We start from the raw sequence: 27,392 nt of genomic DNA, 5'->3' as shown, positions 1-27,392 counted from the left end.
TGCTACCGTAAATCAACCCACTCACATCTGATTTTTAACGCAGATCGGCCAATTGACGAGCATCATCTTCCTGCAACTACGTTTATACTACTTTTAGAACGGGCTTCAGCTGAAGCTTTCCAAAGACGGGCAATTCAGATCACGAGCTAGCTTCGATATTTTCTGGCATGGCGGCAGATGTTATGAGACGACGGCGGTATAAGACTCGGGTCAGAAATCACATGAGGGAGAACTGGCTCACGCAGTCACGGACCTTCCAGTAGATCTCGTGAGACTGTCGACTCGATTGGCAGCATCAAAGCTGCCTCCTAATGTTGGAGGGCTTTCTTGGACTCTCTGACCTTATGAACCAGAATGCGGCACACTTTTCCTCCCTGCGAGGCTCGAGACCGTGAACAGGATCTGGGAGCCTCAATCTTGTCCGCTTCTGAAGCTCATTTCGCCGCTCAAGCGATGACGCGAACATCCCTACAGCTCAACCCAGCGTCTATGACGGTATACTGTCTATGTGACGGTGCTGTACAGATCCAGTTTTACGGTTTCCCTGGAGCTGCTTCAGCATGGTTGAATCTGACCAAACGGTCGCTTGCAAAACTGTTCCCGGTTATTTGCGCTTCCATAAGTCATCGGCTCATGGCCGAAACCGCAAGGTAGAAGCTTGAGAGCGGAAGCAGTATTGAGCTGCTTGAGCAACTGGGGCAGCCGAACTGCTGGTTTCACTGTCTAGACAATTTGGCAGCCCGGTGCTGTCAACCTCACCAGAGGGACCTTCTCGCCCTTGGGTACTCAGTGGTTTCTATGCATGTTGTTACCGAGCCTCGAAATCAAGCTACAGAACGCTACGGTCACGTACTTCTGCGCTCATTCGCCGTCTGCATTCGCGAATTTCAAAGCTTTGGACTCAATAAGTGCGGCACAAAGTAGATTCGAGTGATGCTTGTCGACGTCTTTTACTAGTCTGAATTCGACATCCAAGTTCGACATGTCGGACATCATGGATGTCTTTGACAAAGTCAGGATACCCCCAATTGGATAGATGAGACCGACGAGAATTGGGAAGACGTCAGCAGCAAGTCCGGCAAAACACTGTGGTCTTCTTTGACCACAATCTCTCTCGAGCATTGCCTTATTGAAAACTAGACAATTTCGGTAGAATCCAGTCGTATTTAAATCCAGTGTCCATTCCTTGACGAAGATTCGCAAAAAAGCAAGCCGATGGTAATTAAACACAAGAACCTTTCAACCAACTTCAGGTTGTGGGTTGGGAATGCGATTATGCCCCGCAACGGCACACGGCTTTCCCTCGTCTCTCTCCCCCTTCTCCTGTCCACTATAAGGAAGCGTAAAACAGGCGGGCGGCAGCGAGGACCTGGAAAGGCCCGCACTGAGCTGGTCCCTGTTATCCAACCTATATACCGAGAACGGTTGTCGCGTTCCCTTATGGAGGAGATGCAGGTCTAGGGAGCAGAGTGGTCGAGGCTAGGAGACAACGTTGCTTGAAGTGCCTAACTCAGAAACGAAATCCATTTGAACCACAACCACGCAATTGTGCAGTTTGGAAGCTTCACGGTCAGTTTTGGGAATATTTCTTAGCATATGAAGCTCGGGGAAATTGACTTGGACCCTAACCAGACAGAACTCGTGACAAGATCAAGACTGACAAAAGGTGGGCTGAGCCGGTGATACGTAACTATCCGTGGATCAAAACAGAGGCTTATTCTCGAAACGAGGTACTCTGTATGTCTAGCCACTTTGGACGATAGGTTTCTGAGGGCGGTTCCACTTCGAGCGGATGAATGAGAGGCCGAACGCCGGTTAGCGCAATAGCTCACACCGCTATAAGCAAAGGAGCTTACCCCAGTACCAGTGAGAGGGTACCTGTCCCGTGCTGCTGGGCTCAAGAGTCGCAGCCAATGCAACCATGCAATGCAGTCAGTCCCCAACCCAACCCAATCCCGATTAAGCTCGTTGGAAATCAGCCTCACTACACAACAGCACACTACCGAGCACATCATGACACTATCGAGGGAAAGCCGCACAAGCTCTACTCCGTTCAGCTGCAGCCACCTGTCGACTCGATGGGCCATAGCCACGATGCTGCATGCAAGACCAGCAGCCCAAAGATGGGGTGGGTGGCCGGCAGGCTAAGAGGGCAAACAGCAAAGCAGGGTCCAGACAGCTAGCTGTCTTGTCTGTCCTGGCGCATCAGCAGTAGGACTCTCGAATTAGCCTGGAACTAGGCCGGATTCGTTCTTCGTCCCCACCACGTCAGCCCTGGGGAAGCTTGTGAACCAAAGAGACCTCACCACATCATCAAACGGACCAACAAGACCGGTCAAGTAGCCCACGTCAAGAACTTGCACCAGTTATTGGGCCCTGGGGAAACCTGGTCACCCCCTCCCACCTGAAGGCTTGCAATAGTCACAGAGTTCACAGCCCGGCAGACGACGGGGGGTGGGGACAAACAATTCGGCTGCCTGTGCAGCAAAATGACACAATCTGAAAAAAATGTATTGGGGTGGTGGGATTTTGCAAGTGGGTGGACCTACTCTAGGTTCATTTTTCTTTGCGCAGCCACCACAAGCGCGTCTCAACTCCCTCGACAAGCGATCCTGAAGGAAGACGACAAGCGCCTAGCGAGATGACCGGGCTTGCCAGGGCCAACCTCCGATCTGCTCGGCCCTCCACTTGGCCAAAGGGGAGCCGCAAATCTGGGATTTGCCGTTGCCTGTTCGGGTCCATCATGGATCCATGAGCCAGGTTCAGCAAACAAACGGGGCAGGCTGTGAACTTTGGGCAAACATGTTGTTGGGGTTGACAACGGCGGATCGTCCATGGCCAAAGTCCCTTTTTGGCAGCCGGCGCTGTAGTGTACCGCGTTTGTTGCCCACTCCGCGAGCGCCCCGATGCCGTCAGCAGGCGGCGCGGGTTGCCCACCCAGAGAAGAAGAAAGAGGGAGACCAGATGAACTGATGGCCTGAGTCGCTTGCCAGGTTGGCCGAATCGCTACCACGGGCCCAGATCTCAGCCGCAAACGCCTTCCGACGCATCAAACCAGCCGGGGCAGCATTCCGTTGTTCGACGGAAAGTGCCTGCCGGCCCTCGCGTCAAAGACGACAGAGATAGAAGGGAGCCGCGCCGGCGTTGGCGTTGGCATGATGGCTGGCGACAAGGTGTTAATCTCCTCAACTGCCCGAGACCCCAACTCTCTCGACATGCCATACCCCTAGCTTGCCTATTAGGCTCCAACAATCCATCGTCTGCTCGCAGAAACAACCCCGTTACTCCCGCTGTTCGTTGAATGCCAAGTCTCCCCCGTCTTTCCATAATCCCTAGGGACCCCTTCACGTCGTTTCCCATGTGGGCTGGTAGTTGGGACCCGGCTGACATGGGCGAATTATTGCGGAACCTGGAGGTGCGAGCCCAATAGCGCCATTGTAGCGGTTCAATTGATTCACCGCTTTCAAACAGCCGGCTCTTCAGTGCGTCCAGCCTATCCCGTCTGGGTGCAAGACACTCAGTTACTGGTCGGTGTTTTCTACGCAGGGCTTAGTGGCCGTCGATACACTGCAGCCTGGCGATGAGAAGGTGGGGAGACTGTGAGAGTCTCCTCTTCCATGCTCCTCCTAGTCGTCCCGGCTCTCTATGTTTTATATATAGCAATTCCAGACACATTCGCCCAATACAGTTCTGACGGCCCAGGATCGCCTCGCCACAGCCTCACTCCCCGCGCTTCTCGGGCCCGGCTCCGACTGACAATCACACCCCTCCCCCCCTTGCTATGATTGTTTTGTTTGTTGGTCTCAAAACTCTCCCTCTCTGTTTATAAGTTATAACTCCCCGTGGGCCACCTTGTGTCCCATGAGCTTTGCACTCCCTTTCTCAGCCTCAAACAACATCCGCGGTTGCCTTCATCGAACCCTCCATTAGGGCCAGCATCCTTTCATTAACAACTCCAACAATATGGTTCTGCATCGCCGACAAGCCCAGTTCGACAGGGCCAGATGGCGCATGGCTCTGCTTATCCCCTTTTGGGTCTTGCAGTTGCTCGTTCTGCTCGTCGTCGTCGGCCTGTTTTCGTGGCGCCTGTCCGACACGCTGAGGAACTGGGATACCGAGGAGCAAATAAAGGGCATGTTCCCCATGGTGGAGGTCGTGTAAGTGCTGCTTCATGTTTGCTCGTCGTCGAGTGTTCGAGTACTGATCCGAGCGGGTGCAGATGGGAGTCCGTCAACATCGGCTTCTCTCTGATCTGCCTCATCTCCACATTTTACGAAGTATCCAAGCTCGCCGCCGAGACATTGACGCCATGGACCATGCTCTTCACCCACGTCCTGAAGATCGTTTGCTCCCTGGCTACCTTGGCCTTGGATGCTGTTGTCTTCGTGCAAAGGAAAGACAGCCGCTACGCGGCGGTCGGACTCGGTCTGGACGGTCTCCTCCTGTAGGTTGCCTAGCTAGCCCTTCCCATAACACAGACTTGATAGACAGAAACACAATAGACTAACGGTTCACAGCGTACTCGTTGCCATTCCCGGAATCTACTCGATCCAGACCTACCGTCGACTCGCCCAGTACGACGACTACCACTACCCCGTCAACCACAAGCCGTACGGCTTTAACGACCTCGAAGGCGAAACGTCGTACAACAGCCGCCTTTCCATCGGCGGTCTCAGCCTCGGCGACCGCTCCCTCCGCCGTATTTCCACATCGTCCGTCAAGAGCTTAACGGGTCTTCAAAAGCAGGAACAGATGCAGCAAGCGGCACAGCAACAACAACAGCCCGAGCCCGGAAACCTCCAGCGCATACCGTCCCAGTACAACAACGAGCGCGACACGCAGTTCGACAGGTACATGGTCGAGCGCGCCGTGACCAATGAGTTCGGATGGGTTGTCAGCCCCGGCAGCGACGGCCTCGTCCGTAGCGACAGCTACGTCGGCAGCGGATCCGTGGCGAACAGCAAGGTCGTCGTCACGCGGGAAAGCATGGGCCGCGCGCTGAGCTGGGGAAGCTCGCACGTGCTGGTCGCGGTGCCGGAGATGGACGAGGAAGACGCGCAGGGCCGCGGTGACAGGCAAGCGCTGCTCGGACACAGAAGGCGGGAGAGCGACGAGAGCGTCGGACCGAGCCGCCCGCCGCCCCTGGCCCCGTCGTCCGGCATGAAACCGCCGAGGATCGAGATCGAAGAGTCGGATATCGTCGGGGACGAGGACAATGTGTGGGAGCGGAAGCGCAAGAGGAGCCCGTGACATGGCGAGGAGACGACGACGAGGACTGGATATACCCCTTTTGAATTGTAGTCTTGGATTTGGCTTCGCACTTTTCTCTCTCTTTCGTTTCCTACAGGCACCACGAGGCCCTGCACCTTTTTCTACCATTTTATCTCACTATACCACGGGCACGGCGTTCAGACGAGCAGCGGACGACAACAAAAAGGAGGAAGAGGATGGGACAGGAGGGGATGGGATGCCTCTCTCAAGGGATCTCAGGTTGCGCCTTGTTCTTACCGGACTCTCGCTATCTTAAATTAAAAAAAACGCTTATACAACGATACCAAGCTGACTTTGCATCACATGTGTTATTAGCGGAGGTGAAATGAGCCTGGCAAATGTTATGCACGACCGTCGTCATCTTCCCACATGAACAACAGCGTTTGCTTTTTGGGAAACTGTACGTTGCTCCGCCATACAGTGCCTACTGTCGGCGAGGGTGTAGGATACGTTGATGTAGAGTTAGGGACGGTTGTTGAGAGATATTCACGGCTGGCGGTCAAGCCAAGCACGCAGAGCGCAGAAGGACCAGCGGCAATAGCGTGGATGAAATCAGGTCGTCCCGATGCTCCCTCCAGTACGCGGATGTATTTCTGCGCCCGTCTCCTACGAGGAGATTTTACCTTCCCTTCCACCTCACTCGACTGGCATACTGGGCAAACCGGACAACCTCTTCTTGCTCCAGCAGCAGCTCGACGGTGTAATAGTGGCGCGCTAAGTCCTCGTGGCCGGCAAACCGGTGCACAAAGGAATGGCACAGACGACACAGCCAGGCAGCGTTGTTGAGCTCATCCTCTCTGTGCCAGCCGCGCTTCACAACCTTGTCGTGGACCATGCGCGGAATGAGATGGTGGTACGTCAGCGCGATCCAGTCGCGGCCGCACAGCTCACAGCCCTCGACGCGGTCCCTCGTCGACCTCGGCGGCGGCGGCGCGGCCGTGAGCGCCGCCACGTACTCGCCCAGCACGGGCGCCAGGAACTCGTGCGCGCCCTGCCGGTCCGGGTCGACGATGCCGTACGCGACAAGTGAGTCGGCGACGTCCGGGGACAGTGAGGGCAGGATATCGGCGACGTCGGCGCCGGTGAGGGGCAGGGCGTAACGGGACCGCAGGGACGGGTCGGTGACGTAGGCGGCATGGGAGAGGGATTTGAGGTCCGCGGGGAAGGAGTCGAAAGCCTCGGAGGCGAGGTAGGAGGCGAATTCGACCATGTCGTCGGCGTCCACGGCGGCGTCGACCGGGGCGGTCCCCTTCTCCTCGTTGCTGTGAGACTTGGACGCCGCGTTGGTCTTTTTAGAGCGGCGTTTTGGTCTCGGTGCGGGTTTCGTCACGCGTTCGACGACGGCCGCCGAGAGACAGTCCCGGAAAGTTTCAAACTGGGCTGTTTCTTCGTCGGAGGTCTTCATGGTGGTTGAGAGGGCGGTGAGACGTGAGGTGTGACGCGTTGAGGTGTGAGGTGTGAGATGGTGATGTGAATGATGTCCTTGTGAGAATCGATGACGTCGGGCCAGCGTGACGTCCCCATCTAGTGAGGTTTAGGGGGTTTTCACGCTGTAGGTAAGTACTTCTGCGGGGGTTACAGGTCCTCAGACAACACCCCACGGTTAAGTGAAGCAGCCCTCCTCCCCCGCTAATACATAAACCCCTGAGAACGAGCGTTCGGATGTCATTCTCGCTTCCTTCGTCTAACCAGCGTGACACATTCGGCGAGCTTCAAAGAACATTCTACGCACATCTTTACGAGCACCCTACACTGACCGCCAGTGTGAGCCACGCTCACCGTCTACTGACTCACCGGCAACGCGAAAACAACGACACGACGATGTCACAGGACAGGTCCAAGACGGTCGTCGCCTTTGACTTATACGGCACGCTTCTTTCGACCGAGTCCATCGCCAAGGAACTCGCGACGCTGTACGGCGACGAGCGCGCCACGGGGCTGGCGGCCCAGTGGCGGAGGTACCAGCTCGAATACACGTGGCGAATCAACAGCATGGGTTCGTCGGGGATGCGACTGACCATCTTCGCCAACGAGACCTTAAACGGCTGAGATTTGTGAGACACAGGCACCTACCGTCCCTTCTCCGAGCTGACGCGGGCCGCGCTGAAGCATGCCGTCGCCGAGAAGAAGCTGGCCATGTCCGAAGAAGACGAGGGGCGCCTCATGGACGCGTACAACGGCCTCGAAGCCTTTCCCGAGATCGAGGCGGCCATGGACGTCGTCGAGCGGGACGGGTCGGTCGACGCCTACGTCTTTTCCAACGGCACCGACGACATGGTGCGTGTGTCGATCGGGACATCGCCGGGGCTGGCCCGGATGAGCCGTGCTCTCGGCCCGGGTAAGCTGGTCACGGTCGAGGAGGCGCGGTGCTTCAAGCCCGACCCGCGGACGTATGCCCACTTTGCGGAGAAGGTCGGCATGTCGGGCCGGGAGGACGGCATCTGGCTCGTCAGCTCGAACCCCTTTGACGCCCTGGGCGCTCGGGCGGCCGGGTGGCGCTCGGCGTGGATCGACAGGTCCGGGACCGGATGGATCGATGGGCTGGGCGGCGTGATCGGTACCACCCCGACGATTGTGGCCGTGGGCGTCGACGAGGCCGTCGAGCAGATTGTCGGACTTTCCAAACCAAGGGCGTAAAGAGTTACGGTGCTTTTTTTCTTCTTCTTGTTTGTACGATGGTAACCCACACACAGAGATGAAGAGAGAGAAAGTTTCTGGCGGCAGCTTGCTGTAACCCTCTCCCCACACTGCGCACGAAAAGAGCCAGTCGAAGCATAACGATCACCGGGGAGTTCACGATTCATGGTAGAACGTGTTCTTAAGCTTAATCAAACCGGGAGCATAGCTGTCACTTGATGTTTCCACCTGCAGGAAGTCGTCATGGTGACGAAATGCCCCGTCGGGACCGGCACATGCCACTCGGTGTCGACATCACGGCGCGAATACCTGTCCCTGGCGAGCCACTCCTCGGAAACATTGCAATCAATCTACGAAGGAGGCTAGCGTACCGACTAGAAGCTGCCAGAACTAGCCGAGTTCAGAATCTGGCGTCTCCCGGAATGCCGAACACCCCGTCCCAGCAGGGACCTCACTTGTCGCGGCTACAGGCCGACTGACTCGTCTTCCCCCTTGAAGCCTTGAACCAGGTGAACCAGGTTGACCGTCATCTCGGACATTTTCGCCGCATCTGGGGGAAACCGAGCGCTGACGTAGTTGTACTCGGTATCTTCCACGACGAAGCTATGAACAAAGCAAGCATGAGCAAGAGGTCAGCCCTTTCCACCTTCCCAAGAAACCGGGGATACGAACGGTTTGTGGGGGATCCAGCTGCTCTTGAATTGGCTAGGATCCTTGACTGCTTTGCGCATCTAACGATGTTCAGTGACTCGGCGCGGATGTCAAAGGCGGACCGGGCTCGTCTGTCGTGCGACACTCAGTCACTCACCGAAGCCTCGACGCTCTCGGAACCGGCGCCGTACGTCTTGTAGTAGTCGCCCAGAAACAGCCTGGTGCCGTGATAGGCCGATGATTCGAAGAAGGCAGGGAGGGCCGTCGTCGTGCAGTGGTACAGGATGCTGTTGCCGTCGTCACCCTTTGTGTTGCAGAGCAGCAGCGGGCCGTGGCAGATGGCGGAGATGACCTTTCGTCCGGGCTTCTTGGTCTTGGGGAAATAATTGGCGAGGAGCACCTGGGCGGCAGTCGAGTCCAGGAGCTGCCTGACTTCCTTGTCGTGGCCGCCGGGGATGTGCACGACGTCAAAGTCGTCGAGGGTGAAGCCCGAGGAGGTCCAGGAAAGCGGGCTCTGCATCTCCGAGGACCCGACCATGGCGTCGTAGAGCTTCATGACGGAGGCTGCCGCACCCTGCAAGAGGCAGCATATTAACTTTTGCTCCACGTTCCATCCCGCTCCAGCCCCAGCTTCAGCTTCTCTCCGAACTCGTTCTGAAATGCCGTCGCGTGGAGAAGGAGAAACCAGAGACGATTCATCTGCAAGCTCATGCTATAAACCGTTGTCGAGGAACCGTTGATGGACGACAACATTGCTGTGCAATGTTTCCGCATTGGGAGTGAGGGTTTCGTACCAGCAATTTTTGAGAGAGGCCCTCGAGCATGCGACTATCACACCGGGGCGTTTTGCCCGTCTCGGTCGCAAAGTTTACATGGAATCCAGCATCCTTGAAAGCCTGGTAGGGCACTGCAACCTCTGCGAGGAAGATGGGGGGCAGATTAGCTTCGGGGTTCGTGACGCAGATCTAGTCAGGGAGAGAGTTCGAAGGTGTTGAGATGGTTCGAGGGGCAGCAGGGAACACATGGGTTGGGACGAGCGAAGGTGCGGTCAGAGTTGGCTACCGAGCATACGGGGTAAGTAAACCGGCACACAAGGGAGACAGGGAGACATGGAGGCGGGGGGTATAGCATGGAGAGTGTGGGGGATGGTGTGATGCACGACAAGGTCAAAGGACGTTGACGGAGGGCTTGGCGGCGGGGGGTTTGGATGCACGAGACGGGTCAAGGTTGACCGGTTGATGATACCTGTGGGGTCGTGACCGTAGTCAGCCATAATGATGAGGGCCTTGACCATTGTACTGATTTGTGCTCGGAGGAGTGTAGTCGCTGGTGGTTTCCCGGCAGTGTAAGGTTGCAAGTAGGCGTTGTCTGCAGTCGACCGGCAGGGAGAACGAGAGGGAGATGGAGTGTGTTGCGTGTGTATGTGTGTGTGAAAAGGGGGAAGGGATGAATGATCAACGCGGGATAGCAGATCAATATCGCCGGTGACACTCCTCGGGTTGTTGATGGTGCCGCTTGCCGGAATCAGAGACAAGCTGACATCAGCGCCGATTAAGACAAGGCTCACAGAGATGGAGGGAGAGCGTCAAAGGGACTGAGTGGAAGTACATCGTAAGTGCATTCCTGCCTACGTACGAATGGGGAACCTCGTATCAACGGCCACATGGAACAGATAAAGGTTGTTTGGCCGGAGAGTGTTGGTTGGTCCCGCCATCCTGGTTCCTAAAGGCTGCTGTAAGGTTGTCACGAAGAGGCCAGGAGGAATTTCATGCTGCCATGGGCAACTGAGTTTGTAAGTGAGTTTGAAGTCATGAGTGAGTCTCACTCATTTCCGGACTGAGTGAGTAATTAGTGAGTGAGGGAGTGGGTCAGAGTGAGGGTGAGAGCGAGGGCGAGGGTTTGTTCCGGTCCCAAAAGATTGGATGAGCAGACCCTGAACTTTGAACTCTGAAGCGCTAGGGCGACGAGCAGGGGCGGCCGGGATACCTCCCAAATGGCCCCGTACCGGGGGTTGGGGTCGCTAAGATGCCAATGCAGCGGGACCTCCCCGACGTCATCTCTGCCCTCCCCCTCCCCTCACCCGAATTCCTGTCCCGCCCACACACACATCATCCATCCACACCATCCATGGACCATCACACATGTCGCCCGTCACTCCAAGCCGATCAATATCTTGTGTCCTCGAACCAGCATCCCACCCGCCCCCTTTCGTTTCCTCTCCTAGCCTCCCTTGCCAACCCCCCACGACGTATGCCTCTCTGGTTATTATGGATTCTCTTTGCAAGCTTCAAAACCAGCCCGCCCCTACTGAAGTGCTTCAGAACCACAGCGTGGGACGCAGATCATTTCTGAATGCTGCCCTGTGGACTCGTGCATCTCGATGCCGCAGGAGTTTTACCTAGCATCAGATCGTATGACACTGCGGCCCCAAGATCCGGGCCTTCCCAGCTCCAAGTCAGTCGGCGCGAACCCCCGACAACCAGTTTCGATTCTCAGAGAAGACGGGTCGTATACCCACGCGGCACAAATCAGACAGCTAGTCAGACATCCGTACAGTCAGTGAAGCGGTCAAGCTTTCGCCGTCTCCATACGGCATGACATGGTGGCTCCCCTTGGCCCCGTCAGCCCCGGCTTCAAAGCCCACATCAACCCGCACATCATACCCTCTGCAAGTCGGCAGACCCGCTTGTTTACGCAACCGAACCAACTTTACTCTGTACTCTCTCCGGACTGCTGGATTGGCGAACTTGGCTGGACCAAGCAAGCGCAAGCGCGCCGTCATCCATCCGTGTGTGTGCAGCGTACCCGTAGGGTGTAGTGTATCCACGCCGCTTCCACCAACCGTTGCCGTTGAGCGAGTATCCCGGCTACTCGGGAAACATCAGGGCTCGGCTGCTGCTCAAGACGTCCACGCAGGTCATTCTGGCCCCGCCAGTGCGGATGGTGACGGCAAACCTGGGCCTGTCTTGGGGTGTATGATATATGTCTCACCTGTTGCCCTCTCCATCTCTTTTTTCTCTTTTTCCATCGCTCTATCTCCTCCTCCTTCTATCACGTCGTCGTGTCCCATCTACCACCACTTGTCCATACCAAACCCACTCTGGTATCACATCCATTCTGATGCCGACCACCGCAATGAACCTCACACTGGACCAAGGCATGCGCGTCGATGACCTCCAGTCAGAACACGTGCAGCTGGGCGGCACCTATGTCGACACCATCGTCGCCGTCTCGGACGAGCTGGCGCACATGAAGGAGCTCCTGCCCCTCGTCAAGCTCCTGTCCCTCGTCTACAAGATGCGCTCGCCCAGTCCGGATGAAGAACACCACATGAACACCCTTATGCGGACACTCTCGGGGGATGGCCTCAGCAGGACCACCACCGACCGGCATCCGCAAGGCTTCACCAGGCACGAGACCGTCCAGTCTTTCAGCAGGTTCCTCAGTCCCGTCCTCAACGGCTTGAGCGGGCTCGTCGACTTCGAGCAGGCCGTCGGAGCGGGCGAAGACCCGGAGTCGTTCCGTCAGTTCTGGGCCCTCGACGACAGGAACCTGCTCACCGACGCCATCTCGGGTAGCGGACCGCTCGCGGCCACGGCCGAGACGGATATTCCCTTCCTCGAGACTTTTGTCGAGGACAAGAGTCGCCGGCTCGCCCTGACGCAGGACCATGGAGCTCTTGTACTGGTGCCCAACCGAGCGCGGGTCGGCGACGAGGTGTGGAAGATGTCGCGCGCGTCCTCCCTGATCGTCATTCGCAGGGATGGGCGGCCCGAAAACCCTTCGATGGACATGAGCGTCTTGGGTGAGGCCTACAGCCACGGATTCGCCCAAGGCAAGCCGCCGAGGGGTTGTAAACAGACGTACAACGACACAGAGTTCTTGACGTCGTCCGTCGCCGTTGGGCTTGCCGGTGGCGTGCCGAGGTAGAGGACGAGCACGATGTACCAGGTCATTCATTGCGTTACGTTCACATATTACTCTTTGGCCGGCGTGTCAAGATGTTCGTCGAAAGCCTGAGCAGGGCAGCAGGGCAGAGCACCGAGCCCCCAGAAGACGGACTGGCCGGTATTGTCCCTTAAACCACAATGATGTCTGGGCATGGCATCATACGGGATACATGCAAGCTGTTGATACCCAAAGACTATTTGGTACCGGCGAGGTCTGTTTAGCCTGCTCTCTTCGTCGTCTCGCCCACGTACGTGTGTGTCTGCAGCCAGGGAAGACGCAGCGCTTAGCCTCGACCTATTGGATACGGGGAGTCCGCGAGCTTCCCACGCTAAGGAAGATGATTGAGCAGGCATTCCTGCTCATTCCGGTATCGACGATTGGGAGGTGGGGGGTTCATCATCTTCTATGGGGGGGTTTGGAGTTCCGGTGAATTTGTGGGAAAACTGTTGTATTATATGCAAACCAAGATGAACTGGGCGAGGGGAAAAAAGGCATCACAGAACAAACCTGGCGCGAGGCTATACAGTTACAAGACAAAGCGACAGCAAAAGCATCATGTGGAGTAGATTATCAGACAAGCACAATTCAAGTTGATTGAGAGGGACGTAAGGATAAAGGGAGACACAAACAGCCCTACATTGGTGAGCACTTTTCATTTTCGGTCGTGAGTCCCATTAAGGGGGATTCGACCCCCTGTTCACCAACTGGGGCTCATCAATTGACCGTAATGCGTGACGAATACAGCACACTACAGGCTGCTCATCAGGTCACTAACCCCTGACCCCGGCTACCCCGGAGGAGGTAATTAAGTTTTTGATTTCCAACGAATCGGGGAGGGCCAATTTGTCTAGGTAAAAGGGCGTCTTACTCTGTATGTGCGGCATTCATCCGCGGCCGATTTGATTCAAACTTCCCGCACACCAAATCCCGTTTATCCCGTTTAAACCCGCCCACTCCCCTCCGTCCCCTCCGTCCCCTCCGTCCGCTCGTCATCCGGGGACGAGTCAAGGGCCGCAACATCGCGGCAGCAGATAAACGAAACGACGGCAATGCCCAACACCGCCCTCAACATGGACGGCGTGCTCTGGGTCTTCGTCAGGTCGCTCACGGCGGCCGTCCTGGTGGCCGCCGTCGGCTCCGTGCTCTACTTCGTCAAGCTCCTGAGGAAACATCGCGGTAAGATGGCCGAGCTGCGGAGACAAGGACTGGTGAGTGATTCTTGAGCGTGGCACGCACGAAAGCACACGAGCACACACACAAATACACACATTGCTCACACCACCACCATCGTCAGCCCGTCGTCCCGCACAGCTTCCTCTTCGGCAACCTCCTCGAGGCGAAAAAGGCATTTGACAGCCTCCCCGCCGGTGTCCACGCCAACTACGTGCTATCGAAGCTCGGCGAACCCTTCAAGGACGGCGGCGCTTTCTACGTCGACACCTGGCCCATGGCCGACCCCATGCTCATGGTCATGGACCCGGACATGGCCCACCAGACCGTCTACCACCCCGTCGCCGGCTCCGCCAAGCCCCCGATGCTGACCGGCTGGTTCCACCCCATCACCGGCGGGCCCAGCCAGTTCGACACCAACGGTCGGCCGTGGAAGCACCTCCATGGCCTCTTCAGCCCGAGCTTCAGCGCCCAGAACATCACCGCCGCCGTACCCATCATCGTCGGCAACGTCGCCACCTTCACGGACCGCCTGCGAGCCAAGGCCGCCGACGGCGCCATGTTCCGCCTCGAGCCGCTCATGCTGGACCTCATCACCGACATGATCGGCGAGGCCCTCTTCAACATGCGCCTCGAGACCCAGAAGCGCCGCCATCCGCTCGCCGAGGCCATGAAGGGCCAGCTGCGCCTCAAGTTCACCGCCCACAAGCCCGAGAACCTCGTCGCCCGCGTCGACCCGGTCCTGCTCTTCCGCACTTGGAACGGCGGCCGCGTGCTCGACAACCACATCAAGCGCCAGGTCCGCGCCCGCTTCCGCACCCTGCTGCAGAACAGGGCCCACAACCGCGACAAGGCCGAGAGCTTCCAGTCCGTCCTCGACTGCGCTCTCGAGAACTGGCTCGCCCTGCCGCAGAACGCCGGCCGCACCGAGCTCGACGCCGACTACCTCGCCGTCGTGACCCGCAACATGCGCATGTTCTTCTTCGCCGGCTACGACTCGACCGCCTCCGCCGTCGTCTACTGCCTGCACAACATCGCCTCGCGGCCCGCCGTGCTTGCCCGCGTCCGCGCCGAGCACGACGACGTCCTGGGCGCCGACCTCGCCTCGACCCCGGCCAGGATCGCCGAGAACCCGGCCCTGCTCAACGCCCTGCCCTACACCAACGCCTGTATCAAGGAGTCGCTGCGCCTGTTCCCGCCTGCCGGCGCCATCCGCCAGGGCTGCGCCGACCTGGTCCTCCGCGACGCCGCCGGCAACGCCTACCCGACCGACGGCATCGCCGTCAACATGCTCCACTGGGTCATCCACCGCAACCCCAAATACTGGGCCCGCCCGGACGAGTTCCTCCCCGAGCGTTGGCTGGTCACGGACCCGGCCCACGAACTGTACCCGCCCAAGGGCGGCTGGCGCGTCTTCGAGTACGGCCCGCGACTATGCGTCGGCCAGCAGCTGGTCATGAAGGAGACGCGCGCCGTGCTGGCCTGCGTCGTCAGGGAGTTTGACATCCGGGACTGCTATGCCGAGCTGGATGGCGACAAAAAGATTGACCTGAGCGGTCTCGGGGGCCAGAGGGTCTTCATGGTCGAGTCGGGCGCCGCGCACCCTACCGACGGGTACCCTTGCCGCGTGTCGCTGAGCGGGTATCGGGGCGGAAAGGCGTGATGAGAGAGAGGGGTGGCCGGCCAATGGCTTATACGCTGCGAGAGCGTATGAGAATAGCCTCCATAGTCTCTCCTCTGGTAAAATGTGTTGCAAGTTAGGCACGTGCTCCGCGAAGAACATTAAGATAAGTTTTCTGTCTCCCACGATACGTCCGCGATCGATAGAGCGCAACGTTGTCTCGGGAGTTTAGACAGTATATATAGAGGTAATTGTAACTTGACCGATACTAGAACAAGCATCAGTGTTCTTCGAATGACACCGAGATGGGTATGGTTTCTGATGTTCAACACGAGCGTGGCTCTCACAACGTCAGCCAGCCACTTACTCGTCCTGTGTCGTTATAATGTGACAAGCCAAATTCAAGCAAATTCAAGCTCTTCTTTCATGTTGAGAAACTCCTAGAGAGCAGACAAGGGGATCGATCACCTGCGGTAAATGACCCAGGAATATGCATACGGCAGACACCTTTACACAGCCAGCGGCCCCTTGCCGTCCCCGAAGACCACGTCGTACCAGCTCCTGTCCCCCTTCTGGCAGATCCCATCCCACCCGATGGCCGAGTACCCCATCGCCTCCTTCGACCCGTCAAAGACCCTGACGCCCGCCTCGGCCGGCCCTTCGTCGGAGGGCCAGTAGACCATCTCGTCCCGGCCATCGGGCTCCAGGGGGAGCCTCGCGAGCAGCGCGAGCTTTCTGTTCGACCCCAGGGACGCCGTCACCAGCTCCCGCAGACGAGGGTGGAACCAGGTCATGTTCCACCAGTTCTCCAGCCTCCACGCCTTCAGGCCGAAGACGTAGGCGTTGTGGTGGATCCCCACGGGCGAGGTCCCGAAGAAGAAGTCCGTGTAGAGGGACACGTTGCCCCAGCCGCCGCCGACGTGCCCGGGGAGCGTCGTCGTCGGCGGCGCGGCGTGTTCCAGCTCGGGCGGGATGGTGCCCTTGACCCTCACCTCGCCGCCCGGCACCTCGCCGCCCGGCACCCCGGCCTCGTCCGACGCTCTCCGAATGCCCTCGGCGTCGTCAAGCCGGACGAAATACCCGTCGTCTTCCGAGGAGCACGTCGGCGGAATCGTGGCGAACTCGTAGTCCAGCCCGATCCCGAACTCGAACTCCTCCCCGGCCAAGGCCGCGTCCGCGATCCGCCGCACCTCCCGCGGCAGCTCCCCCAGCCGCTCCCGGGAGACGAACCCGTTCCACTCCGGGGCCAACCCGCGCACCCAGTGCCGCCACACCTCCTGGTCCCCAATGACCTCGGCCAGTAGCGCCTGGTCGCTCCAGAGCTGGCGCCCGCCCGCGGCCGCCGCGTCGACCTTGGCCCTGCACTTCCGCAGCGCGCCCCGGAGCGAACGGACGGTTCCCATGATCATGCCGCTGTTGACGCACCTGGGCCGGATCTTCTTGTACTTCCTGGCCGAGTCTAAGACGTACGGCAGCACCCGGTCGGTCTCGTTGCCGTAGAAGTCGGGGGCCAGGGGCGAGTCCGGCCAGTACTCGTAGCGCGGGTCGGACCCGGACTCCCGGCCTGGCTGGCAGTCCTTGGCCGTGGTGACGAGGACGCTCTGCGTCGGCGGGGCCACGGGGAAGCCCGGCTTGAGCCCGCCGCCCTCCTCCCACTGCTTCCTCACGCGGGCGTCGGCTTTGCGGTTGAGCTGGTGGAAGCGCTCGACGAGGACGGAGGGGGGTAGCTGGAACCAGACGTCGTAGGCGTCGACGAGGAGAACGAGGTCGTCCTCGTTCACATCGTCGCCGTCCTCTCGCTCGTACAGGTGGTCGATGGCGGCCAGCAGGGATTCCAACTTGGCGATGTGGGATCCGGCAAAGTGCCAGTCCGGCCTGTTGAACTCCCCGTTCCAGTTCAGAAGGGTGGGCATCGGGTATCCCAGCGCGACGGCCGACATGACGGTCTTGCAGAGGTTGATGCTCGGCCCGTCGGCGGGCATGAAGAGCCTGAGCCGCCGAGGGCCGCCCCTATCGATATGGTTCGATTTGGAGAGGCTCTCGAGACGAGACCGCGAGATGGCCCTCTCGGCGCCGCCATCCCCGTGGAAGAACCGTCTGGTCTCATCCGGAAACTGCGGCGGGTCAGCGAAGGACAGACAGAATAACGAGCCCATCACGCAGGGTGAGGACTTACGAGGCTCATCAGGAAATAACCGAGGGCGGTAAAGAGCACGACGGGCATTATGAATCTCAGCACGGCGCGCAGCCGTTCAGATGCCGCGGTCGCGTGCCGGGGACGGCGTTGCGCATCGCCATCCAACAACCCGCTGCGAATTTCAACGTTGGGCTTCGAGCCCCCCCGACGCCAGAAGTTAAGATGCGGAACCATGGCTAGCTGGCGCTCACGGTCGCAGAGGAGGGACTGCGAAGGAATCCGGCGATGCAATGCATGATGTTGGTTTCTTCGTCGCGCCCTCCGCTCGCAACAGCAGCGAACGATCTAAGCATCTGACTGACCGAGGTCGGTGGGAAATCAAGAGTCAACGCGACAAAACAAGGCAAGATCGTCGTCAAACATGTTGATGCTGCTGCTGTGTTCGTGATATCTGATGGGGCGCCCGGCGAGATGGCCTCTCTTGTATCCCCTATCAATCGCCGAATCCGTCCCACGTGGTGCGTTCGATTCGTCGGCGCCGGGTCCCGTCAACCGCCCATCCATGCTCGGTTGGCCCCGACGGCGACAGCACGTGGTTCGTGGGCTCTGTTTCCATTGATTGATGAAATTCAAGTGAATCCCGAAAAAAATCCCCCTTCTGGTAGTATTTTGGATGGTTCTGTGATGCTTTTGAACGAGCATGTACCTAATAATAGTAGTAGTAGCAGCAGCATCGGTAGCCCGTGGCTGTCTTGTGTCTATTCTCGCGCCGCGAGGGGTCATGTCGTTGAAACGTTGACCTCTGCAAACTCAATTCTCGCGATGGCGGCTACAGTCAAGAGGCCAGACCGAACCGCCATGCCGTACTTCTCTCTTGAGGAATTTCGCGTGTTTTCGGGGTTCGCGTTGATAGGTAGGCCACAAGTCTCCTCGGCCCCGACACGAGCTGGAATCCATGTCTTTATCACTAACAGGAGCCAAAAAATAAAAAAGGTCTCGTCAACACCATCCTCCCATCCATCGTCTACGCCGCCAACTACCTCATCATCCCCTACCCGCGACATGTCGTCATCCTGGTCGAACTCCTCCCGGTCCTCCTCACCAAGCTGGTGCTCCCCTTCGTCATCCACCGCATCCCGTGCCGGATCCGGCCCCTCGTCGCCGCGGCCTGCTGGTTCGTCTCCAAACGCATCGCCGACGATGCGCCACCCAACGTCCTCCCCCCCGTCCGTGTCGCCGCAACAGTTCTCGCCTCCGTCGCGTCGGCGGCGACCGAGGTCTCGTGTCTCGGCATGGCCGCGCACGCCGGCCGGCCGGCACTGGCCGGGTGGGGCTTCGGCACCGGCGCCGGGCTGCTCGAGAACGCCGTGTGGCCTTTCCTGCTGACGTACGGCGAGGGTAGGGTCCTCCGGAGCGCCACGGGGTACATATACTACCTTGTTTCCGTGCTCTTGATCGCCCATTTCCTTCTTCTGCCCCAGGATGTGACCAAGAGGGGTCGAAAGAAGGACCAAGCTGGCCAAGACGACGCCGGCGCCGAGGAAGGGCGGTCGTCTCTGGGATGGAGCGAAAGCAGACCGAGGCCTGATAGTCCCAAGGCGTTCGCCAAGAAATATCGGGTTCTCAGGGGTCTGGCCCGGTCGGACATGTTTCCGCTCTTCGTGGCATCGGCGTCCCTGTCTCTGCTGCAGGTTGGCCTCGCCAGGCCGCTGGACGGGTCTGCGTTTGAGACGTTCTCTCACTTCTACACCACCTACGGAATGTCTGCCTATCTAGGCACCTGGCTGGGTCGGTCATCAGTCACCTTCCTTCCCTTGCGGAGTTTTAAGCTGCACCTCGTCGCTCTGAGCGTGTGGACCGTCGTCGCGTCCCTCAATGCCGTCTTCCTCATATCCACCCACATGGCCTTCTTCCTGGCTTTCCTGGTGGGCATTGTGGGCGGCTCGTTATACATCAACGTCCTAGCTAGAGTGAGAGAAGAACGGGAAAACCGGGCGTATCGAGAGCTGAGTCTAGGGCTCGTCACCGCCGGCGACGCGGGAGGCGCGATCGTTGGCGGTGTTCTAGGCGCCTTTGTTGAGACGATCATGTGCGGATCGCTCGTGAGCGGCAAACGCTGGTGTCACAGATCAAGGTAGAGAGAGATTTTACTCTTTTCAGGGATAATTGTCCTGGGTGAATATGTAATAGCTGGTGTACATAAAAGGTCTTTTCTCGCCCGTTCCACCCCAACTCGTCATCAAAGCTGGTCAATAAGCTTCTCCGCCGCATAGTTGACATTGGTGCCAAAGTGATGAGCCCGGGCCTGGTCGACGGTCATTAGCATGAGAGTCATAATCCGACATCTGCCGCTGCCACCGCCGCAGGTCGAAGTAACAAAAACCAAAAGAAAAACATACCTGAACGTAGACAGCGCCGTCCTCGAGGACGACCTCCCCGTAGGTGCCGTACGCCATCTTGTCGACGATGCGGAAGTGGATCTCGCCCTTGTCGACGGCCTCGTTGAAGCCCTCCCGCAACATGTCGTCGTCGCCAAACTTTTGGTACGACATCTGGTACTCGAGCCCCTCAAAGTACATCCTCGTGAAGCTGCCCATGTTGCCCTCCCAGTCGTCCCTCACCTCGCTGCCCTTCTTTTTGCCGGCCTCGCGGATCTTGGCAAAGTTGGCCTCGAAGTTGGGCACCAGCACGACGTCGGGCTTCTCCAGCATGTCGGCCAGCTTCTGACGCGTCTCCTCGATCTTCTCGTCGTACTCCTGCCTCACCGAGGTACGCGCGGCGAGGCTCATGGAGGCGTCGGAGCCCGGCGCGGGCGGCGCGTCGTTGAGGGCCTTGAGCAGCCCTGACGCGTCGAGGGCGTAATCGGCATTGGTGCCGAGGTTGCCTTCGGCGAAGACAATGGCCAACTTGCCGCCGTCGCGCACGACGACGCCGCAGTAAGTCACCCGCTCTTTTTTGGGCCGGTCGTCGAGGTCGAGAATGAGGGAGCGGGCGTGGCAAATGGAGTTGAGCTCCGACTTGCCGTCGTCGCCGTAGTTCGAGGCGAAGGTTTTGAGGTTGTAGATGGCCGAGGAGACGTACCTAGGCCCCGGGCCAGGTTCAGTACTGACGACGATGAAGACGAAGACGTGCGATCAAGCCGTCTCGAGGCTGCACGAGATTGAGACTCACTGGGCGATGCAGCTGCCGAGGGACTGCTTGGCGTAGCCGTCTCCGGCGTATGGGTAGAGGGCGTTGGGGTTGATCTCGCTCAGCGTCCACTCGGCGCCGAGCACGTCGGAGAGCTCCTTTTGGAGGTCTTCCCTCTTGCTTTCCCACTCATCGCGGACTGGAAGCTGGTTAGCAGCCGATGATGGTGTTCCGTGGGGGTCTGAAGGATGAAATGACATACTATTCTTCCGGAGGGCCAGGGGCAGCTTTTCGGCGGGGGGAAGACGAGACATAGTGATTGAAGTAGAGGAACGAATCGGTACGGAACAAAGATATCAACTGTATTGTTCGTTTGTTTGGGACTCAAATCGATGGGTTGTTCTCTGGCAAACGTGGTGACGAGGACGGAAAGACCTTTTATCATGCCCTGCATCGTGTATCATCAATACGGCCGACCAAAGCCTCCTTCCAACCCCTCATTTCCCCTTCTATCAGCCTTCCTTTCAGCTTGTCGACCATCAAAAGCATCAAACAGCCTCGACGTCTACCTTGGCCGGTCAACAACCGCCACCAGTCCGCCATCAACAGCCTCGCAGGGCAGAAGCTCATCTTGGCATCTCAGCCCGGCGTCGAGACTAGACTCGTTTGCAAATGAGATCCAAGTGTGTCCTTTGACAGTCTTGTATGAGCCGTCAGTGTGGCGCCCAGCTGTGTGTGCGTACGGTCGATTCATGGAGAGCCGAAGAAGACGACATCTTTGCCTCCCCCTCCCCCTCCCCCTCCCCTCCCTCCTTGCCTCTCGTCAATTTCGGCCCCCAGATGTGGATGTGGGCCCGACGTGTGTCGCAACGCAATGATGGCGCAGTTCGACGATGTTTTTTCCAAGGAGAGTATTAGTGGTCTTTTTTGGAGGCGAAGAGGGGAAGAGGGGGGGAGGGCCCTGAGGAAGGGTTCGTAAGGGGCTCTGGGACGCCAAGGGGGCTAGCTAAGAGATGTAGCGGGGAGGCCTGGACCGATCTACAGCGCCGCAACAGCGCCAAGCAGCAGACACCGTAATGTTTTTCGCCTGGGCGCTACGGCTTACATCACAGCACATTGAGGCCGCCCCTCCCTCCCTCGGGAGGTTGGCAGTGGACAGTTGGCAGTGGGTATGGAAGCTGCCAACAACCAGCAACGAGCAACCAGAAACTCCCTAGCTGCCAGCTGCAAGCGGGTCAGGGTTGGTTGGCAATCGAATAGTTGGCAGCCAGGATCTCCCGTCTCTCTCACTTTCTCTCCCACCATACACATACACACACACACACACACACACACACACACACATTCTCTCTCTCTGCAACCACACATGCAAAGACACTGATGCGTAATTGCTAATCAAAAGACCCAAGACTTGCAGGTTACAGGGAGAGGAAAGATAGAGAAAGGAAGAGGGGGGAGGAAGGGAGGCAGCCCACATTACAAATGCAGGCCGTTGTCCACATGACATCACCACCTTCCCTTTCCCTTCTCGGTGCGGACCGTTTACCGTTTCCGTAGGTTTTCCTTATCTTCGTACAGCGTCTCATCAGAGTCTTGAGTCCTTGCCAATGCCCGGTGTGCCGGGTCCCTATGAGTCTTCTATGTCCGTCCGACAAGGTCTGTCGGCCTCCGTCCCTTTCCATAAGTAGCCGTTTTCAAGGATCTCCCGGGTTCCGAAAACCTATACGATCCCGGCACGTGCTTGTCGGCTTTGTAAGACGGTTTGGAGCTTATGCTGCTCAGCCCGATCACCCTGCCCCCCAGTATCTCTCTGCTGCCCGACCTGCCGATAGAACCGGTGGTATGTTCGCCAAAAAGTCCCGTGACTCAAAAACCTTAGTGGCCTGATCATCTGACCTGATGTGACGATGTCCCACTCCGACTATGTTGTTTTTGTCGTACACTTCCTACGGACGGACACGCTGCCGCCGATCACCGCCATCCATAGCCGCAATTAATCAGAGTCGCATCTCCGCCCCCAGCCAACGGACCCCCCCTTTTTTTTCCCTCCTCTCTCCTTCTGTTTAGTTTTTTTGTTGTTTTTTTTCGTTTTTGGGTTTCCGAGTGTGACTCTAATTGACGTGTGAGCAGCGACTCCGCCTCGCTAGACGGGGATGATGTGACGCCACATGCTCAGCTGCATGCTGCCGGGCGTCCCTTGGCGCCCAGAACGAGATGGATCATAGGCCATGGCGTTGAGATGCGCCCGGGGTGGATTCTCGACTGACGGTGTCAATCTGCAGTCATTGCCTTGTCAGTGGGTCTCCGAAGTAAACATCAATCGTCGGATTCCCAATACTTAAAAGAGTCGACAAGAACCTGTCTCAACTCAAAGAATACCATCACTCTACAATCATCAGACTATTACCAACCTAACTTAAACCACAACCCACCACACACACACACACATATCACTTCTTCAACAAAACACAAGCCTGGCATGACAACTCTGTATGTTTTACGAAACCAACTAGCAACCTTCTATTTCCCACTCACCTGCCACACCCCACCCCCCCTTGCTTAGTTGTCTGACACTAACTAAACACCTCAGACCTCTTAACGTCAAGGTTGCTATCCGCGACCACTGGACCAAGGAAGATAGCTACCTCCAGCAATCCCTCCGGACCCTGCAGGACGTCCTCGGCCTTGAGATCGACACTGCTCCCGACTGGCACCTCCTTCTCACCGAGCTTGAGCCCACCTACACCGACAAGGCCGACGCCGTCGCCGCTGTCGCCGCCACCGTTGAGGCCTGGTGCCGCGCCGCCACCGAGATCCTTGATGACAGCAAGAACGAGGACTGGACCGAGACCCTGCTTGAGAAGCTCAAGATCACCTGGTCGAGGTTGAGGATCTTTGTCGACGTGAGTCCTGGATGCATCCATCACAAGTTGTGGAACCTCAACCCCTTCCCCGGTATGCTGACCACAAATGCAGATCTCGAGAGAAGATGACGCCTCAACCGCATGGTCCGAGGACCGTGGCGGCTTCGTCATCTACATCCCCCGGCGCCAGCGCATCATGCCCGTGAACCTCCAGCCGCTCTTCCAGGCCGAGCTCAAGGACTGCTTCGCCGACCAGAAGCAGCTGCCCCCCTACTCGGCCTCCCCCCACGCCGAGGACTGGGCTGAGGTCGACATGGACGCCCGCATCGGCCGCCTCTCCGTCAGCGCGCCCGCGGCCCACCGCCGCGGCCCCTCCGTGAGCTCCACCGCTACCCAACCTCCGGCCGACTTCATGCCCCGCGCCGACGCCCTTCCCCGCCCGGACGACCTCCTCCTGAAACCCCCCTACCACCTCATGATCTACAGCCGCGGCGCCCACGAGATCGAGATCCAGTGCAGCCACACCGCGACCCTCAAATTTCTCGCCGACTACTTCAAGCGCTGGAGGAGGACGAACCACCAGGTAGCGAGCAAGGTTGGCCACCCAAAGGTTTTTTTTACCCCCTTCTTTCTCCTCTCCTGTTGAGTTGCCTTTTGTTTCCTCTCTTCCATCTATCTCTCTCAATCTCTCTCTATCTCTCACTATCTCTCTCCTTTACACTTCGTCACGACGCACCCAGGCCACATCACCTTTGCTGACTCTGGATATTCTAGCCCCCCGCCGTCGAGGTTAGGGTGCATCAGTGCACTTTTGGCATGGGCGCGAGCATCGACCGCCTCGTTCTTGCCACCGAGCACAAGTACGGCGGCGCTTTCATCCTCACGCCCACCATCATCCTCAACCTTGTCGAGGGTGTGCTGGGCTACAAGCCTGTCTACTCGGACGCCACCACCTGGACGTACCGCCGCGATATCGAGCTGAGGACTTAAGGACACACACACACACACACACACACCGAGAGATAGGTAACCCGGGGTCGCTTGTACTTGTACGAATTTTTTGGAAGGGGATAACGAGACGAGTGATGACAACCGGGCATGGCATGGCATATTTGATGACTTAATGATTATTTAATCAGGAACCAATTCCATTTAAACATTTTTCATTAACATTGACAAATCTCTATCAAGTGAACATCATGTTGCTATAACCTCTAAACTCCCCCCAGAACTTTGTGGCTGAGTATTCAGGGGTAGTATGGCTACGATACGATGTTGAGTATCTTGAACAGGGCGGGCGGGCATCTTTTTTGATAGTGCGAATATGTTGTCCTGTGCACCATCATCACCAGCAGAACGGACCTATGCGCGGACTCCGAAAATCCGCCTGTCTTAAATGCCCCCGGCCCCGAGTCGTCCGATCTCGCCGCCAACGTTCGTCTCATCCGGCAGCGTCCGGCCGCACAGACACCCTTCACGGGCCCCGACCACACCGCGCCGAATCCGCCGCGGGGACCGCCATTAGCCACACAGCCCAGCGACCGAGGTGAATGGTGCGCTTGGGGAGCCGATAACTTCATCTACCCGAGAACAAAACACAGCCCGGTCTACTAACATGCTTAATCTTCTTTAGCCTCCCCTGTGAGGGCGGAACGTATGTGTCATGCGTTATATGCACTTGGTTCACTTTCGTTCGTATACGTAAATCCGTCTAAGTGATGTTGGGAGGGGCTGTGCCTTGGCTCCGACTGTGCGATGTCCAGGCGACGGGCTTGTGTATAACAGCACTCGTCGAAACCGCTGGTCCATATGGACTGAACTATATAAGACGTTTTGTACCCATTCTCATGACCGAGACTCTCTCTCCTCAACCCCTTTGTTTAGCAGCTTCGTACCCAGACCGACCAAACCCAAACCGCACCTCCAGGCGGAGTGGTGCAAAATATGCCTTTCGATCCCGAAGTATACAATCTGAAATGCGCCGGATTATCCGACGACGCCCTCCTATCCCGGTGGTCCTATTATGTCCGCCAGCTGGCAAGCAGCTCGACGGGCGCGGCACTCCACACCGCTGCCGGAGGCTTTACTTTGGGCCTGACCTGGCTCATGATCCCCTACGATGCGGCGCGGATCCGGAACGCCCGACGGAAACGGCGCATCCTCGAGGAGCACGCAGTGGACCGCGGTCTCGCCGTTAGAACGAAGCGCGGCGACGTGCTACTTCCGATGGTTGTCGGATTAGCGCTAGGCGCCGTTGCGTTCGGTGGTGCTGCTTTGTCCGCGGACCTGCTCGTGGGAGGCAATGGGTCGTCCAGGTTGACGGTCGTCAAGGGCGCGGCTCACTTGGGGTTGGATGCCGCCATCGCTGCGGCTGAGCGGTCGGTTGCCGACAAGGGGAAGACCAAGATCGAAAAGAAGCCGAAGCGTGGTTCCGCATGCACACCCGCATTGCTGGGAGAATTCAAGAAATGAAATAAACCCCTCGGCTTATTGAAAGTGATTCGCGTGATTCTTTGTGGTAGTTGACGAGGAACCGCTTGGTGAGAAGTGATCTCACTTTGCGCGTGGCTGGTGTCGTCTCAGAATCTAGGCCAAGCGCATAGAAATAATCCTGCTGATTGGTTCATGGGCCTGATTTGTGTGGTTGGAGAGCCCGACAGTGACGTCGACTCCTGACTTTGAAACTCTTTTTTTTCCGCGGCACTTTTTTATCTGTTCAGATGCGCCGCCTCATTCTGTTTTGAGATATCAGTACGATTGAACGAATGTGTCTGGGCGGGCGATGCATCCAAGGGCAACTCACCGGCAGCACCATAGCAAACCACACATAGCGGGCACCAGGACGACGAAGAGGCCGGCAGTCAAGTATCGCGTGTTGAGGCTGTGATGATGGTAGGCCTCCTTCAGCCTGCGCTCGTTCTCCTCTTCCTCTTCTTCGTCGATGATGGCCCACTCGTTGTCCTTGCTCCAGTAGACGTCGTACTTGCCTTGCCGAACGGAGCCATGTCGGATGTGGACCGAGTTCATGGCGTGTTGTGGGTTTGTTGGTGGTACAATATCGCTGGTTTAACTGTCTTTTTTTCTTGTGACGACGGCCGAGTTTCTATGAGAGCGGCCTGTCAAGAAGTGTATATGTTTCCCTTTAAAAGAGCCCTAGTGAAAGGGAGAGAGGGAGAGAGCGGCGTCGCTTGCCTTTGGGAAAATTTGTTGTTTGGCGAGTCACTTGTCGACTTAGATAGGGCCAAGAAAAACGTAAAAAAGAGAGATGGCGGCAAACGAGTTCGAGATCGCTCGGGTGTTTCCATTTTTAATTATGGACCCCGGTAGCCTGTCGCCGTTCTGGACGCCTCCTGGAGCTGCTCTCACCAGTCACCAGTGCGTCGCCGCCCTTTGATGAGAGAATGGATAATGGTGGAAACTTCGCCCACCATTTTGCGATCCCTGCGCAGGGAACCGGCTTGCGTCAATTTTTCGGCGGCCCGATAAAGATTGGAGATGGCGCGAACCAGATGCCAGGGCTGAGACATTCCCTCTTTTCTTCTTCCTCGTCGTCTTTCAGTCTTCTCTCCTCCTTAGCTACGGTACTAGGATGATAAAACCGGGGCCAATCTTCGTTGTACGACACCATCCAGTCGCGTTTGTGATTTGTTGGGAAGCGTTTGTAATTGGGCGCCAGGCTGTTCGTAATCAGCCCCTTTTGAGAGGAATCATTTCCATGACTGGCGACTTGTCAGACCACTGTTCAATGAGCAATCCTTTTGGCCAACTAATCCCAACAACGTCCTCCCGTGGCTGTACCGAAACAAAAGACGGTAAGAGGCCTGGACAGTCGACTGAAAACCTTCATACACGTGTAAAACACATCCATGCTGATTTGGCGTGGCATGGGTTCGCTGGCGCTGTTTCCCGGGCGATTCCACAGATGTCCAGGGTCCCATTGCACTTTAGTACCAGGGGGCGA

The 27,392-nt window shown here is 57.7% G+C and overlaps 14 protein-coding genes across 14 annotated transcripts; 9 read left to right on the top strand and 5 right to left on the bottom strand.

The window, feature by feature from the left end:
- Positions 1–354: 354 nt before the first annotated feature.
- On the top strand, positions 355–934 carry CDEST_03459 (uncharacterized protein; the record flags this gene model as incomplete). Its single annotated transcript, XM_062919618.1, has 2 exons — positions 355–603; positions 740–934. The coding sequence occupies 2 exons, from the start codon at positions 355–357 to the stop codon at positions 932–934; spliced, it is 444 nt and encodes a 147-aa protein (XP_062775669.1).
- Positions 935–3,820: 2,886 nt separating this feature from the next.
- On the top strand, positions 3,821–5,386 carry CDEST_03458 (uncharacterized protein). The gene is made up of 3 exons (XM_062919617.1): positions 3,821–4,157; positions 4,220–4,444; positions 4,518–5,386. Exons 1-3 carry the CDS (start codon positions 3,964–3,966, stop codon positions 5,248–5,250), a joined length of 1,152 nt encoding a protein of 383 aa, XP_062775668.1. The 5' UTR covers positions 3,821–3,963; the 3' UTR covers positions 5,251–5,386.
- Position 5,387: 1 nt separating this feature from the next.
- Positions 5,388–6,852, bottom strand: CDEST_03457 (Putative HNH nuclease). The gene has a single exon (XM_062919616.1). The coding sequence runs from the start codon at positions 6,674–6,676 to the stop codon at positions 5,891–5,893; it is 786 nt and encodes a 261-aa protein (XP_062775667.1). The 5' UTR covers positions 6,677–6,852; the 3' UTR covers positions 5,388–5,890.
- Position 6,853: 1 nt separating this feature from the next.
- CDEST_03456 (Putative phosphoglycolate phosphatase-like, domain 2, HAD superfamily) lies at positions 6,854–7,383 on the top strand. The gene has a single exon (XM_062919615.1). The coding sequence runs from the start codon at positions 6,934–6,936 to the stop codon at positions 7,318–7,320; it is 387 nt and encodes a 128-aa protein (XP_062775666.1). The 5' UTR covers positions 6,854–6,933; the 3' UTR covers positions 7,321–7,383.
- A 1-nt stretch (position 7,384) lies between these two features.
- Positions 7,385–8,019, top strand: CDEST_03455 (Putative HAD superfamily protein). The gene has a single exon (XM_062919614.1). It carries the CDS (start codon positions 7,408–7,410, stop codon positions 7,906–7,908), a length of 501 nt encoding a protein of 166 aa, XP_062775665.1. The 5' UTR covers positions 7,385–7,407; the 3' UTR covers positions 7,909–8,019.
- Positions 8,020–8,372: 353 nt separating this feature from the next.
- Positions 8,373–9,853, bottom strand: CDEST_03454 (Putative class I glutamine amidotransferase, ThiJ/PfpI family; the record flags this gene model as incomplete). Its single annotated transcript, XM_062919613.1, has 5 exons — positions 8,373–8,511; positions 8,581–8,639; positions 8,717–9,133; positions 9,354–9,475; positions 9,805–9,853. The coding sequence occupies 5 exons, from the start codon at positions 9,851–9,853 to the stop codon at positions 8,373–8,375; spliced, it is 786 nt and encodes a 261-aa protein (XP_062775664.1).
- Positions 9,854–11,679: 1,826 nt separating this feature from the next.
- CDEST_03453 (uncharacterized protein) lies at positions 11,680–12,489 on the top strand (the record flags this gene model as incomplete). The annotated part of the gene is made up of 1 exon (XM_062919612.1): positions 11,680–12,489. The coding sequence occupies one exon, from the start codon at positions 11,680–11,682 to the stop codon at positions 12,487–12,489; it is 810 nt and encodes a 269-aa protein (XP_062775663.1).
- An 857-nt stretch (positions 12,490–13,346) lies between these two features.
- On the top strand, positions 13,347–15,622 carry CDEST_03452 (Putative cytochrome P450). The gene is made up of 2 exons (XM_062919611.1): positions 13,347–13,718; positions 13,805–15,622. The coding sequence occupies exons 1-2, from the start codon at positions 13,560–13,562 to the stop codon at positions 15,341–15,343; spliced, it is 1,698 nt and encodes a 565-aa protein (XP_062775662.1). The 5' UTR covers positions 13,347–13,559; the 3' UTR covers positions 15,344–15,622.
- Positions 15,619–17,885, bottom strand: CDEST_03451 (uncharacterized protein). The gene is made up of 2 exons (XM_062919610.1): positions 17,478–17,885; positions 15,619–17,415 (listed from the first exon to the last, which is right to left on the bottom strand). Exons 1-2 carry the CDS (start codon positions 17,670–17,672, stop codon positions 15,811–15,813), a joined length of 1,800 nt encoding a protein of 599 aa, XP_062775661.1. The 5' UTR covers positions 17,673–17,885; the 3' UTR covers positions 15,619–15,810.
- A 375-nt stretch (positions 17,886–18,260) lies between these two features.
- On the top strand, positions 18,261–19,576 carry CDEST_03450 (Putative batten's disease protein Cln3; the record flags this gene model as incomplete). The annotated part of the gene is made up of 2 exons (XM_062919609.1): positions 18,261–18,351; positions 18,432–19,576. The coding sequence occupies 2 exons, from the start codon at positions 18,261–18,263 to the stop codon at positions 19,574–19,576; spliced, it is 1,236 nt and encodes a 411-aa protein (XP_062775660.1).
- Positions 19,577–19,578: 2 nt separating this feature from the next.
- CDEST_03449 (uncharacterized protein) lies at positions 19,579–21,337 on the bottom strand. Its single transcript, XM_062919608.1, has 4 exons — positions 20,830–21,337; positions 20,610–20,766; positions 19,838–20,519; positions 19,579–19,743 (listed from the first exon to the last, which is right to left on the bottom strand). Exons 1-4 carry the CDS (start codon positions 20,879–20,881, stop codon positions 19,678–19,680), a joined length of 957 nt encoding a protein of 318 aa, XP_062775659.1. The 5' UTR covers positions 20,882–21,337; the 3' UTR covers positions 19,579–19,677.
- A 1,605-nt stretch (positions 21,338–22,942) lies between these two features.
- Positions 22,943–24,621, top strand: CDEST_03448 (uncharacterized protein). Its single transcript, XM_062919607.1, has 4 exons — positions 22,943–23,057; positions 23,158–23,470; positions 23,544–24,026; positions 24,206–24,621. The coding sequence occupies exons 1-4, from the start codon at positions 23,047–23,049 to the stop codon at positions 24,419–24,421; spliced, it is 1,023 nt and encodes a 340-aa protein (XP_062775658.1). The 5' UTR covers positions 22,943–23,046; the 3' UTR covers positions 24,422–24,621.
- A 404-nt stretch (positions 24,622–25,025) lies between these two features.
- On the top strand, positions 25,026–26,144 carry CDEST_03447 (uncharacterized protein). Its single transcript, XM_062919606.1, has one exon. The coding sequence runs from the start codon at positions 25,376–25,378 to the stop codon at positions 25,901–25,903; it is 528 nt and encodes a 175-aa protein (XP_062775657.1). The 5' UTR covers positions 25,026–25,375; the 3' UTR covers positions 25,904–26,144.
- A 1-nt stretch (position 26,145) lies between these two features.
- Positions 26,146–26,652, bottom strand: CDEST_03446 (uncharacterized protein). The gene is made up of 2 exons (XM_062919605.1): positions 26,235–26,652; positions 26,146–26,166 (listed from the first exon to the last, which is right to left on the bottom strand). The coding sequence occupies exons 1-2, from the start codon at positions 26,456–26,458 to the stop codon at positions 26,148–26,150; spliced, it is 243 nt and encodes an 80-aa protein (XP_062775656.1). The 5' UTR covers positions 26,459–26,652; the 3' UTR covers positions 26,146–26,147.
- Positions 26,653–27,392: the final 740 nt, after the last annotated feature.

The sequence above is a fragment of the Colletotrichum destructivum genome, chromosome 2 (genome assembly GCF_034447905.1).
Source record: "Colletotrichum destructivum chromosome 2, complete sequence".
Classification (NCBI taxonomy): domain Eukaryota; kingdom Fungi; phylum Ascomycota; class Sordariomycetes; order Glomerellales; family Glomerellaceae; genus Colletotrichum; species Colletotrichum destructivum.
Note: the sequence above shows the minus strand (reverse complement) of the source record. Positions and strands in the feature narration are given on the sequence as shown.

Excerpts from the sequence above, each read along its gene's own strand:
- CDEST_03458 (XM_062919617.1), top strand. The coding sequence starts at position 3,964 with ATGGTTCTGCATCGCCGACAAGCCCAGTTCGACAGGGCCAGATGGCGC. Across the intron at positions 4,158-4,219 it reads TTCCCCATGGTGGAGGTCGT|ATGGGAGTCCGTCAACATCG; the intron begins GTAAGTGCTGCT and ends GAGCGGGTGCAG. Across the intron at positions 4,445-4,517 it reads GGTCTGGACGGTCTCCTCCT|CGTACTCGTTGCCATTCCCG; the intron begins GTAGGTTGCCTA and ends AACGGTTCACAG.
- CDEST_03451 (XM_062919610.1), bottom strand. The coding sequence starts at position 17,672 with ATGGTTCCGCATCTTAACTTCTGGCGTCGGGGGGGCTCGAAGCCCAAC. Across the intron at positions 17,416-17,477 it reads GTTATTTCCTGATGAGCCTC|TTTCCGGATGAGACCAGACG; the intron begins GTAAGTCCTCAC and ends GACCCGCCGCAG.
- CDEST_03456 (XM_062919615.1), top strand. The coding sequence starts at position 6,934 with ATGTCATTCTCGCTTCCTTCGTCTAACCAGCGTGACACATTCGGCGAG.
- CDEST_03452 (XM_062919611.1), top strand. The coding sequence starts at position 13,560 with ATGCCCAACACCGCCCTCAACATGGACGGCGTGCTCTGGGTCTTCGTC. Across the intron at positions 13,719-13,804 it reads AGCTGCGGAGACAAGGACTG|CCCGTCGTCCCGCACAGCTT; the intron begins GTGAGTGATTCT and ends CACCATCGTCAG.
- CDEST_03457 (XM_062919616.1), bottom strand. The coding sequence starts at position 6,676 with ATGAAGACCTCCGACGAAGAAACAGCCCAGTTTGAAACTTTCCGGGAC.
- CDEST_03446 (XM_062919605.1), bottom strand. The coding sequence starts at position 26,458 with ATGAACTCGGTCCACATCCGACATGGCTCCGTTCGGCAAGGCAAGTAC.
- CDEST_03447 (XM_062919606.1), top strand. The coding sequence starts at position 25,376 with ATGCCTTTCGATCCCGAAGTATACAATCTGAAATGCGCCGGATTATCC.
- CDEST_03448 (XM_062919607.1), top strand. Across the intron at positions 23,471-23,543 it reads GGTTGAGGATCTTTGTCGAC|ATCTCGAGAGAAGATGACGC; the intron begins GTGAGTCCTGGA and ends CCACAAATGCAG. Across the intron at positions 24,027-24,205 it reads ACCACCAGGTAGCGAGCAAG|CCCCCCGCCGTCGAGGTTAG; the intron begins GTTGGCCACCCA and ends TGGATATTCTAG.
- CDEST_03449 (XM_062919608.1), bottom strand. The coding sequence starts at position 20,881 with ATGTCTCGTCTTCCCCCCGCCGAAAAGCTGCCCCTGGCCCTCCGGAAG. Across the intron at positions 20,767-20,829 it reads CCTGGCCCTCCGGAAGAATA|TCCGCGATGAGTGGGAAAGC; the intron begins GTATGTCATTTC and ends ACCAGCTTCCAG. Across the intron at positions 19,744-19,837 it reads ACGGCGCTGTCTACGTTCAG|GCCCGGGCTCATCACTTTGG; the intron begins GTATGTTTTTCT and ends ACCGTCGACCAG.
- CDEST_03455 (XM_062919614.1), top strand. The coding sequence starts at position 7,408 with ATGTCCGAAGAAGACGAGGGGCGCCTCATGGACGCGTACAACGGCCTC.